Raw genomic sequence first — 12724 nt, forward strand, 5'->3', positions numbered from 1 at the left:
CACAATACAGACCCCAGGCTCCGCCTGGGAACAATGTGCTTTGCAAAATAGACCTGTCCATTGATCAAACTTCCACCAAATTCAACACGAACAGGTTTATTTAACAGACATGATGACACGCCTTGCCTCACAACAAAACAGTCCCAGCAGTGCTTCCTCTCCAGTCCCCCAACTAATCTGCCTGTCAAACTGCTCAACATGTTATCTCAGTACTTCTCTAGGTATATTAAAAGTCGATTTAAAGTAAATTCTAGTATAAATAAACCACTTCTAGCAGAACATTAGAAATATGCTTTTATTTTAGTTTCATGTCTGGCACAGTGAAAGAAAATAGCAACTCTGCCTTTAGACGTTTCATAGCCTTTTTTATTGCTCAGTGAAACAATATAAAAGCTTTTTAATGTCAAATCCTGGATGTTCAGCAACTTTTACCATGTTAATGGTTCCTGCATGATTCCTAATTTGAGTCTCACTTTATTTTAAGGAGGTCAAGAATTTGTAATTAACTGAGCCCTTTGTAAACCAACACCATTTGGCAGATCAGAATCTCTACAGTTACAAGCAACGTCACTTACAATCAAGCTGAAAGACAGGAGCTAGTGGGTACTATAATTTCCATGTTAAAAGTTTAGCTCCCTTAGCATTAAGATGCTCTGTCCGCATACTGAAAAGAAACCATTTTAGGAACACGTAGTGTTTTTCCATCAAGCACTGAACATCTGTGTTAGGACATTATTAGTAACAAATCATGTGCTGTAGTCCATAAGGTTCTGTGAATATCTCCATCAAGTAATAGTGCACTGAGTGGCTAATATAAAAGATATAGTACAAAATATGTAAGAAGGATATTCTACTATATATATATATATAAAAATATATATATTTCACTGGTGCATAAATCAGTTGTGGTTTATTAAAGTTACCTCCATGATTACATAAAATCTAAAATACTGTGTCAGTACATGCTAAAATATTTGACGGTCAAACCTACTCCTATACCATAAAGATGAACTGCAAAGTTCTACAAAATAAATTACAAAAAAAAATGTGAAAAATCCCCAATCAATAACTGTGCACATTTACGCATATAAATAGTATGAATCAGAAAGAACTACCTTTTAAAATTAAATATTTCAAAAATCAACTGCCAAATTCCATCTCTGCAAGTTTGCCTTTTTCCTGCCAGAAGAAAAGGATTCAGATTCTCACCTCATTTATTTGGCAATAAATTGTGAATACATAACTGAAATATGTTGATTTTGTCCCAGTAAAACTTAAGTCTGGAATCTGGGCTACTGGGTCAAGCTCTGCTCATGATCCAACTTACATTTTATGTAACTCCACTGACTTTAGTTCAAATATTGCTGACCTAATGATTCTCTATTGATTTAGAATCAGCCCAATGGCATCAGATATTACTTCAACAGGAGGAGAGATTCATGGGTAAGCAAGAAGTCTGAGAAGAAAATGAAAGGAAGTTAAAAGAGAATCAGTAAGGAGAAGAGAAAGTTAGTATCTCTCTAAAACAAGACCCTGTCCACATAGACTTAGGGAGGAAAAAAGGGAGATGTTCCTAATACCGTTTCTGAGGAACAGCAGAACACTTGTTGATATCTAACTTCAAACAAAAACTACAGTGGATATCCTTAATTGCTGCCATCCCTCCCCAGATCACCACAGTATGAGCAGGGCAACAAAGACACCACAACTCCTAGGTCATCAGTAGACTTTCAGCTCTGCCCTCTTCTTTGATGTGGGGAGAAGAACGCATCTTTGGGACAGATTTTGGAGAAGGGAAAAAAGCGCTTTAGCAACTGCAACTCCCTTTCCTTAGCCAGTGGCAAGAGAAAGGAAATATCTCACTACGTAGTCCTACAAAAATGCAAATGTGGCCATATTTCTTGACTAATGAGGACACTTCCAAAACTTGAGCACAGCAAGAACTTGGATGCGAGATACTAAAGAAAACATAAGAAAAATGTCAAAGGACTGAGTCTTAAAAGGCAAAAAGCAAGTAACTATATGGAGACAGAAAAAAAGAGCCAAGATGGTACTGTAGAAAGAGAGGTGTATGCTGTAAAAGACTGCAGCAAAAAACAATAGTGTTTCAATGGAAGAGTAAAAATGGCTAAAATTAAAAAGAAAAAACAATGAAAAGCAAATACAGGAGAGACAAAACAATAACATCTCTTTTTTTTTACTAAACATCATTGTAAGGAATTAAAATCTAACTATAGCTCAGAAATGTAAACAAAATGAACAGAAACATAAGCATCTGTCTCAGTTTTTTGCTGCTAGTCCTTGTAGCTATCTCTTGGTTATAAAAACAGAAACTTTATCTTTCTTACAATGATTCCCTAAACTGAAAAGATCAAATTATGAACTCAGGATCTGATAGGTAAGTAGCATGAAACTGAATGTCTAGCACTATATCTAAATGCAGTCCCAGGTCTTGCAAATGCTTGTATCTTCACTTAGCTTTATTTGTTACAGTAAACTCTTCTTGAGAAGAGAGTAGGCTCTCCTCTGACGTATACTGAAATATACTCTAAAGTATACTCCACAGTTAAATATGAACAGTTAAATAGGCCTGTAAGTACACTGTCTGAAGGACCAACTGTATAGTGTTGTTATTTTTGTTCTTGGCTCAGAATCAGCATTCCAGCCTACTAAAGATTTGTACACTTACCCAAAATTATGGACTATATTGAATAAGCACAACCTAACTGAATGTGTAAGTGATGACACTAGTTCAATACCCAAACGCACTAATGAACAGTATTGCCACCTTTCTGCATACTGCTCACACTCTCTATATTCCTGGTAAAGTCAGTGGAACCACATACATAAATAAGATTTGCAGGGCCAGCTCTGCAATTTACTGCTTTAGGATTTAAGGCCATATCCTGAAGACACACAAGAACTTCGCTTTAAGGATGTGAGCATTCCCATTGAAATCAATGAGATTACACACACACTCAAGCATTTGTGGAAGTTTTGCAGAGCCACTAATGCAATAAAATAAAAGCAACTTTGCAGTTCACCTTTGAAAAATATTATTTACAAAAACAACATCTTTCCAGTTAAGTTCAAACAGCAAAAAATTGACAGAGGAAACAATATATGTCATTTCACCTCAATGTCATTTTGGAAGACACAGTGAGGACAAGGCAATAAGAAAGAGTGTGATAGCTTATTTCTGGACTTTCTTGAGTTTTATAGCTGCCTCAGGGCTTGACTTTGCCCTGCTCTTGCAAAAACAGCTACGGATTTGAATGTATTTCTATAGTTCTCCAAATACAATCAATGTCTAAAAGAGAAGTCCAAAGGAGGTGGCATTTCACTGGGCAAGAACACTGTCCACTCCCTAGTGTGCAGCATACAGCTTCCACAAGCTCAACAGCCCCTCTCTCATCTTTTCCTTATTTCATTTACCCATCCAGTGGGATCTTATGAAATAAAACAAAACCTAAAAGAAACAAAATAAAATATGAGAAATCATGCTTTAAAAAAAGGTCAAAGAAAAATTAATACAAAATTCCAAACACAAATGAATACTTGACAATTAAACACATAAACATAAAATGCACTTAAAGCATACATAAAATGTTAAATAAAAACTGTACATGAATTTATGAAAATGACAACATTAGCTCTATCTTGTGGCCAACAATTTCATTCCTTAATTAAAAATGTGTAAGGCGTGTTACTCATTTGTCTTTAACACATCAAAATATTCATATTGAGCTGTAATGCAATAAATCCAGAATTCTCCAACCAGGGACTATGCTATGCATGCATCAGAAAAACCTCAGTCAGGTGTCGTGCCTTGCGCAAAGGCATATGGTGAACAAGCCTGGGTGCACAATCAAGTTCTCTGTTTTTGATCTACCAGTCCATCAACTAAGTGAAGGAGACCATGCCATACCACAGAGTTACTGTAAGTACAACACCAGGTTCCTCTGTAACCTTTGTTTCATGCCTTAGCTCTGTGCGTATCATCCTTTCTGCCTGATCCAAACAGGTTACTCCCCTTAATGTCATTAAATGACTTTGTAATGGCAGAAAAAAAGTGCAGCTGGAGGAAATGTTAGTTAAATATCTTAAAATTCATTGTTTCTAAATATCAAAAGGAACTAAACAATCAACAACTAAATATGATAGCACACTGAAACACAAATAAAAACCTCGGGGTCATGGTCTGTTCTCTGCTGAAGCAGAAACCCTGTGCACTTATCCCCAAAATGTTACCTGGCCGTCTAAAGCTACGAACTCCAAAAATGGCTACGTGTGAAATCCAACCATGTGATTCCATAGTATAAATACTTCCTAGAACAGCATTGTCTTACCCAGTCGGTTGTTATCTGATGCAGTTGGGTTATTATGTACATCACTGTTGACAGTCACCATTACTTGTTCTAATGATATTTGGAAAAAAAAACATGTGAGAGTTGTACTATTATCCTGCAAATGTAAACTTCATCAGTCTTTTTTGTTTGTTTGTTTGTTTTGTGGGATGTTTTTACCTTGCTTTAGTAAGTTCTCAATGTTTATAAAGAGTAAAAGCTTATCTATATTCCACAGCACTTTAAACAACAATGCAGAGCCAAATCTTGATTTGCCTTAAATGAATGGGACTTATGCTATCAGTTTCAAGAGAAGTTGAATTTGACTGTTAGTAATTAAGTAATAATGACTAATTCATTTACATTGCATTTTCTTGCTTGTTCTAACCTTGAGGCATTCTTAGTACTTCTACCCTGAATGTCTGTAATGGCACATTCAGAAGCTGAACATGCTAGCTTTGAGCCACCAAACGTTTACAAAAGGGTGTGGCAAAATTCCTTTTCTCTGAAACAATTGATAAGGTCTAGTGAAGGCGTCAAGCAAAACCAAAGGAACTTGGCTAATTCACAGACAATAATATATTATCAGTTGAAGGGAGTATCATTTCAGTACAGCTAGGTTTCTGCATAGGGACTGTTTTACCTGGAGAGGAAGGCTCTAGCCGAGACTGACATTGAGAAGGTGAGCTTCTTATAGTCATATCCATATGTACTGACAAGTATTGTAAGAACTTGTAAGGAACACTGCATTATTGTTGGAATCTGTGCTCTTACTGAAGCTTACATCACATTCAGGTCCTTGCCACTTCTACTGCTTCGTCTTATATACATAAAATAGCTTAAAGTGAATTAATATAGTTTTGCCATGCCACTAAATTCTCAATGAGAGAATTCAAAGCCAAAATGTATTATTGAAAATTCAGTTCACCATGGAGTATATTAATATCACAACCCTAAAAGCCTACTGTAATGTCAAGAAAAATGCACAGCTGTAAAATATGTTGACCTTTATGACTGCATATGCACGTTGCAAACGCTGTCTAATAGTGTTTCAGCAAGACTGAAGATCCATTTCTGCAGGTGGTACAAAGGTGGCAGGCTTTTCCAGGCCTTTCTGCAGTATTTTTACTAGGTCTCTGTAGTTAATCGTTATCTCCTAAGTAATTTTCTGAAGGATGTTTGGAAGTTACAGGTCAAAACAGAAAAAGAGAAGTATCATCAGGGTTTTGGCAGTCTAGAATTGAAAGCTACTGCATGGTTGCTACCTTCCCTTCAAATTTCCTAGGCGATTCAGACCTTAAATCTGTTTTCCTAAATCTGTGAGATTGCATATGTTCTTGGAGACTAAGTCAAAGGACAGATATATGTATTTACATAACACAGAGCTACACCACACTTTTAACACTAGAGCAAATCATTGCAAGTAAAAGCTTTTTGGCCTGTTAGTATTTTCCTTACCTGGTCTGCTGCAATCGTAGTGAATCATATTATTGTATTTAAAGTCACCTCTGAATTTTCATTTGAGAAGTTGTTAACTAACAAACTACTATTAAGTGTACAGTACTGTGCAAATCACAGGTAGACAATGGATCTGCTTATAGTCTTAGTTGCATATGCATGTATATTAGTAACTCTAGTAGTCAACAGTGATGTCTAAGGCAGCACAGTAGGGAAAAAGACTCAGACCTAGAACCTGAACAGTCCACAGGAGTGAAGAAGTATACAAGGGAGTCCTGCAGGTCCTATTGAAGGCACAAGAATTAATCACAATAAATACATCTTTTAAAGGAAAAAGATGGTTAATAGAAGGGAGTCCAAAAAGCATAGAAAGAAAAGAAAAAGATTAGAAAAAAGTCTATAGATTGTATTCAGTGAAATATGGAAAGTAACCAGGTAATGCATGTAAAAAAGAAAAGGACCCAGAAATACAGATGATTGCAGAGGAGGGTGGGGAGTGAGGGGTTGGGGTGATAGGAAGGCTCTCACAGGACACAGGTGAAGTGGAGCAAGGAAAAAGGACTAAAATAGAAAGACACAGAAACTGAACACGTGTCCTTTAAAAAAATGGTTGCAGGCAAAGTAGAAAAAGCTATAAACCCATTAAGCAGCAGGCAATCTGGACTTAATTTGTACACTAGCTCTCTGACTATTTGGAGTTGTTGAGCTAATAGAGGCAAAATATTACGGGCAGTGGATATTTAGAAGACGATTTCTCATGTTCTAACTGCCACCCTCTCATCTGGCTTCTCAGAGTTTGAAAAGGAGTGAGTTAGGCAGGTTGAGGCAAAACCTGATTTTGGTTTGAGTTGCTGCCAGGGTGCTGGATTCTGAGTTTAATATTAGTTTTTAAAAAAACACTGCTGTTATGTAAGCTGCCACTCAGACTTGCCGAGGAAAGTACACTGAAGAATAAAAATAAAAAACTCAAAATAAAAGTGGAAGAGAGGAAAAAAGCTATCCATCTTGCCTGTTCAAGGAATGACAGAACTTCATTCATCCTTTAAGTGAACATTATGTACCTGTCTCAGATGCAAATGTGTCCAAGACAATAAAGAAAATAATAGATCAAAATGTAACCTGCTGATACTTTATTTCCAATATCATCTCTTCATTCAGAGAGTTTTGAAGTAAGCACTGTATTCATTATTAGTCTTAAAACAAACATTACAATGATTTTGCAATACAGTATTTTGGGGACACCAAATTTAAGTCTAACTGCTCTCCCCCAAAGCGAATGTGCTACATAAAGTGTAGTTTGAATTATGTTATTAATATGGATCCAGTTGACCCAACAGTGAGGATTTTTTTTTAACCCTACAATCTGCTTTCTGGAAGTACCATAGATGACTATCTTATGAGCTTCCCAGATCTCTGTCTCAGATACTGGATGATCTGTAACTTCCTAAGAGTTTATTCTCATTGGGAGCTGGATAAAATGCCTTTAAGACCAATTGTTTTTAGCTTTTCTATTCATTACAGAAGAAAGCATAAAAAGAAATTATAACAGCAAAAAGGCATATGTTTATACATGCTGAACTTATTCTGAATGAAGAGCCTTTCATAGACATGATCCTTTTTTACGTAAAGAAGTGAATTTTTTTCCTCCTTTAACCAGCATGCAGCACAGAACTGAGCCGTTAATTATATCATCATAACATCTAATGCTCTGCCATATTTGGGAACTTCACTGTTGTGGGAATAGTCACACATCCATGGGCTCAATTTCTACCTGTCCCAAACAATCTCAGCCACGCTCTTTCTCACTGGCTATGTTCCCTGCAAACCTTTAACTAAGTCATTCAGGAAGGAAAATGTTATGACATGGTCATCTTCTGGACTTTTTTCACAAAGCAACATGGTAAATTTTAGTTGCCTTAAATCCCTTCTACTCCAAAAGGATTTGAATTAATATTTTCTGATGAGTTGTACATAAATTGGAGGTCTGCAATCAAACTTCCTTGGTCATTACAATCTTGACCTAAATTCTGACAGAGTAAATAAAAGTTTCCTGTAATGATGACTAACTGAAGTCAAAACTAAGTTTCATATACTCACATCCTATGCTCCAAATATGTCTCTACATATGAGTTGCATAAATTTGGAGATCATGTATGTAAACCCAAACATTCAAGGGAAAGCCCAAGTAAAAGAAGTGCTGAACAACTGAAAGTTTCTATGATGTTACGACTTGTTAGACTTTCTGTCTTCATCAAGTACCTATGGTTTATCCTAAGTACAATGTTACTGGGGACCTTGATCCAAATAGAGTATTTTGAAACAAAAATAAATTTACATTTTTACTTTTTCCATCTTGTAGGAAATCGAGCATAACAAGACGTGTACCTCTGGTCTTTTTAAATGAACAGTGATTTATATGGAGAAAGCTCAAACTGCTGAGTGGAAGGGAGGAAAGCAAAGAGAAGATGTAGTCGCAGTACCTAAAAAGATATTGTTATCAAATTTGTCAGTTTCTGGTTTCAAGCAGAAAATTAAATGAACCAATTCATTCCTAGTTTTATTTGCTTCTTGGATCTGAGCCAGTGCTTCAAAGAGCAGTGCTGGCTAATGCTGTGGCAAAATGAGGACAAAATGTCACCTCATTTTTATTGGAAAGCAAGGAGAGGCTCACGGATAGGTTTCTGGAGAATGTTTATCGCACAAAGAAGAATAATGTGTTGCCTTGTTAGAGCAGTCCCTATGGAGCAGTAGAAGATAAAGTTGTCTGAAGATACCCATAGTTTTTCTTAGAATTTTGCAGATTTCGCTCACACCAGGTTCAATACTGCTTTATGTTTCAGAGCACAGTAACATAAACTTTCCATACAACTTTTTCTTTATTTCTAAACATCACTTTTACCCCATGAGGCACTAAGACAGTATTTTTTATTCATGTCACTAAAAGATCTAATGACATATGTAAATATTACTTTTTTACTTGAAGATAAAAGCATGGATAAAAGACAAACAAATGAAAACCAAAGACCTAAAACCACACAGACTTGGACACACTCTTAACTTTTTAGAGGCTAGGGGTTCCCAAAAAGTCCTGGATCTGAATCTGACATTAGTCTCCATTTCCAGATCAAATTTTCCAATAACTGAATTTACTTAGTAATTAGAAAAACTAGGACCAGAAGAGATTAAACAATCTATCCCATGAAGTTGTACATCAAGATAAAGAATCTTGACCCTCTTGCATGCTCCAGTTGCTTACAACAACAGGAAGGCAGTACACAAGACGATATCACATTAACCTCGGGACTATTTATAGTAACCCAAACCAGTGGTTTTCTTCTCCTCTGCAATTCTTCAAAATACTGCAATATCTTAGAAAGATTTATTTTCCACTATCACTAGCTTTTCCTTTAATGTTTAAATTTATGCTCCACAGATAAGGACGCATAGTTTGTCATTTTATGGATGCTGCCACCTGTATGAGGTTTCCAAATGGGCTTAATAAAATTGGAGGCATTAACATTAGTGTTGCAGGCAGCATTCAATCTATTTAATGGTTTGTTTCATTGATCCACAAGTTCATAAAATGAGAAGGGAGGTCAAATAGAATTATATGTACTTCAGTACAGAACCCTATAAAGCTGTTCTCAGTGTGAAATGAGTTAGAACCAAGAGACAGTAAAACTTGACCTGTCTACTCAGCGTTTTAGAAACCAAAAATATTTTGGGCTAACAGTCCTCTACATTGCTAACAAGGATCATTTATTATCTTAATCTGTTTTTCCTTAGTCTGATTTGCAGTTTTTATTTTATTTCCCAGTATGATATACTGGAAGATGCACTCATTTTCAAGCAGGTAGCAGAAACTGAAACATTTATGCTCAGCACTCTTAAGGAGAAAATATTGCATCTTTCCCAAGGAGAGTCATTACCCTCATGTCTTCCAGCACAATATCCCACAGACGATTCCTTTTACAGTGCTGCTGCTGATGCTGTAGTTGTTTTGCTTGTTATTGATTAGTGAGAGTCAAGGACATTAAAAGCTGAAGCTCAAACCACCAGTGTTCAGAGCTAGTCAGTGCATACATTTTGCACAGCTGCTAATTCGGCAACAGGTTAAAGTGAAGAAGAGAGAGCGTGAATAAGCAACTGTTCAAACTCTGAAACAGAACTCTGCAGTAACAGCAGCTCCCCACAGAACCACAGGAAATGCACAACAGAAACCCAGTTTGTAGGAAAGGACACAGCAATTACTGTCTGCATACACGTTTTAAAACATGGATGTCTGCAGGTTATTTTACACTTCATTTGCATGAAACACTGTATGCCTGAGAGATCAATCAATATATCAAGGAATGCTTTCTCAAAGCTTTCTGCAAGTACTTGAAAAGTCAAAGCTGTTAAGAATAAAAGGCTGTTTACCTTACGACATCGCTAGCATTTGTGTTTAATACACTCATTGCTATGCATGTAAAATACAGAAATGCTACTACACAGACACACTTTTGACAAGTGTCAGTTTTCAGACACAAGAAAGAAGATCAGAGCCCATGAAGGACACAGCATAATTGTATCTTACCCCTTTGAAAAAGTGGATCACTGTCAACTTCGAAACCATTCTGTCTCTACCTGAATACTGAAGCCAACTCTATCATCATGTTAGCTCGCATAATTCCAAAGATCAATAGATATTCCACATTTTCAATATATTGCTTTTTGACAAGAACTGGCAAGCCAGTTTTTATATACAAATTAGGGAAATAATGTTGCTCATTCCAGTAGGATAAGAGTTATGGAACTGTACCATATATATTCATTTATAATGGGATTATTTTGCTTACTGTTGCCTTACAACAATATTTCCTCCTTTGATCATTACAGGCCTTGTAGTTGCTACTGAGAATTCTCAAGCTTCCTTTCCATGACATTTTACCTCTAGTCTATGAAATCTGAATACTTCTTACAAGATTCATATCCTAATCACTGAGGGCCTCTAGTAAAACAATTCTTTTTTTACTTCATTAATCTCAACTGCCTTCCTTTATAGTCACTACTACTCAAGCACTTCCATGTGGCAATTAATGATCTTCCTTAAATAAAACAATCTGTGCACGGTCAATGATCAGGATGATGGAATGACAGCAAGCAACCAAGAGACAAATTCCAAGTAGCCCAGTTACTGTTTTGCTCCATGAACACTACCACATCACTTCTGTGCATCTTTTCTTCCTCCATTCTCTGCAGACTTTAAGGTCTCAGGGCCAGAGATCACTGCCTCATTTTGATACAATCTTGGCTCGAGTATTTCACCTCACAAATTTTCTCCTGGTAGAAAAATTAAGTCATAGGTCCCATAGGGAAAAATCCCAAATACCTCAAAAGCCCAAGTAGTTATCTCTTACCACAAATCCTAATGTCATAACACAGGGAAGAGACAATCTCACACCTGCCTTCCACTGAACCTTATCTACATCAGCCCTCCTCCACAGCAACACATGGGCTTTGAGGCACTCTAAGTTTCCTCATGAACCTTGTGGTCTGGATTTACACTCCTGAAAAGCCATCTCAAAGTCCAGCACACATTTTGTGGGCAGCTTGAGGTACACACATTCAGGTCCTGCACCTCTTCCAAGGCTCCAGGGACTATTCTTTCTCCTCAGGCACTGCAGTAAGTTGGAATCACACCAAAGACAATGCTTGGCTGTGAATGTCCCTGTGATTCCTTCAAACACAGAAGATGGAGAATAATTTTAAGGAAAAATCTGCACAACAGTACTAAATGAAGCAGTTGGAGGCTTCTGAATCACAGCTGCTTGGAGCCGAAGTGAAAACAATGTGCACTTACTCCAGTCTGGCCTTGGTTTGCTTCACTCTGTTACCAGTTTTACATGGGCACAAAATGGATCTCCATTCAAAGGAGCACAGGATACACCAAGGAATGGAGAAGGAAAATGGTCTAGGGAAAAAGGGAAGCTCCCACTCTTTGTATTTACAAATGCTACCTCTTACAGCACCTTTTTGACAGAACAAAACACATACTATATTTAAAAGGCTAATTGCACCCAAATATAGCCAAAAAGCCCCATCTGAAGACTCAGTGACTTTACAGGAGAAAGTAAACAATTTTACTAAATGAAACCACATAATTATAAACTTAATTAACATGAAATAAATTAGACAAGAGTCTATAATGGATACCATGTTTAGTTGCTTATTGCCATAACTGCCAGGGGATGCTATTAGCAAGTAAGTGAATAAGACTGTTCTCTTATTGTGTTCCTGCAACTAGAGCTGCTGGGGTTTTCATCCACGTCTGGCACACAGTATATTATATATGCTATATATCCTATTTGAATCCTATTTGCTATCACTGATGAACTAGGAACAGAACTTTCCAAGCTGTGTGAACCGCAACAGAAATATCCTTTCCCTCTCTGTGCACGTGGAATAAACTCCTGTCCTGTTACCAAACCAAAGAAAACCACTCCCAAACATATTACCATCATGTAACTTTGTAGGCACAGAACCAGGAAAGGAATGGTGCTATTGCTCAGTTATCTCTGTAGAATTGCCAAGGTGTGACTTCTGAATTTCCCTCTTTCTACAGAAAGAACGGTCTTCTAGACATATTAAGGTTAACAAAATGCTTGAAATGCATTTGAAATAAGAGATATTTTGTCTCAAAGAAGAGAGATTGTGCTCTCCACCTGTGCTACTACCACTGCAGAAAGAATCAGCAATAGGGCCTACATCTTCCTTCCTTTCATAAGATGGGGTTGCCATCTCATCCCCACCTCTCCAACTTCCTCCCAGAAAACAAACTCAGACTTCCTTGGGGCGAGGCTGCTGCAAAGTAGAGCTTGAATGACTCCACCCTACCAGAGTAATCACATGAATTCAGATGTGGAACAAACACACAACAA

General features: G+C 37.0%; 1 protein-coding gene across 7 annotated transcripts in view; it reads right to left on the reverse strand.

Moving 5' to 3' along the window:
• Positions 1–12724, reverse strand: part of NTRK2 (neurotrophic receptor tyrosine kinase 2) — a 211408-nt gene that overhangs the window by 114930 nt on the left and 83754 nt on the right. For 2 of the 7 annotated variants that reach the window (XM_063321393.1, XM_063321395.1), the window contains 2 exons: positions 4350–4418; positions 278–3469 (listed from right to left, as the gene is read on the reverse strand). The exons of 3 other annotated variants lie outside the window; for them this stretch is intronic. In XM_063321393.1, coding sequence (XP_063177463.1) covers positions 3432–3469; positions 4350–4418 — 107 coding nt within the window. In that variant the 3' untranslated portion in view covers positions 278–3431. Of the gene's footprint in view, positions 1–277; positions 3470–4349; positions 4419–12724 lie in introns of those variants that run through there. 2 more of the 7 variants (XM_063321394.1, XM_063321396.1) reach the window with 1 other exon arrangement.

This window comes from Chroicocephalus ridibundus, chromosome Z (genome assembly GCF_963924245.1).
Source record: "Chroicocephalus ridibundus chromosome Z, bChrRid1.1, whole genome shotgun sequence".
NCBI lineage: Eukaryota > Metazoa > Chordata > Aves > Charadriiformes > Laridae > Chroicocephalus > Chroicocephalus ridibundus.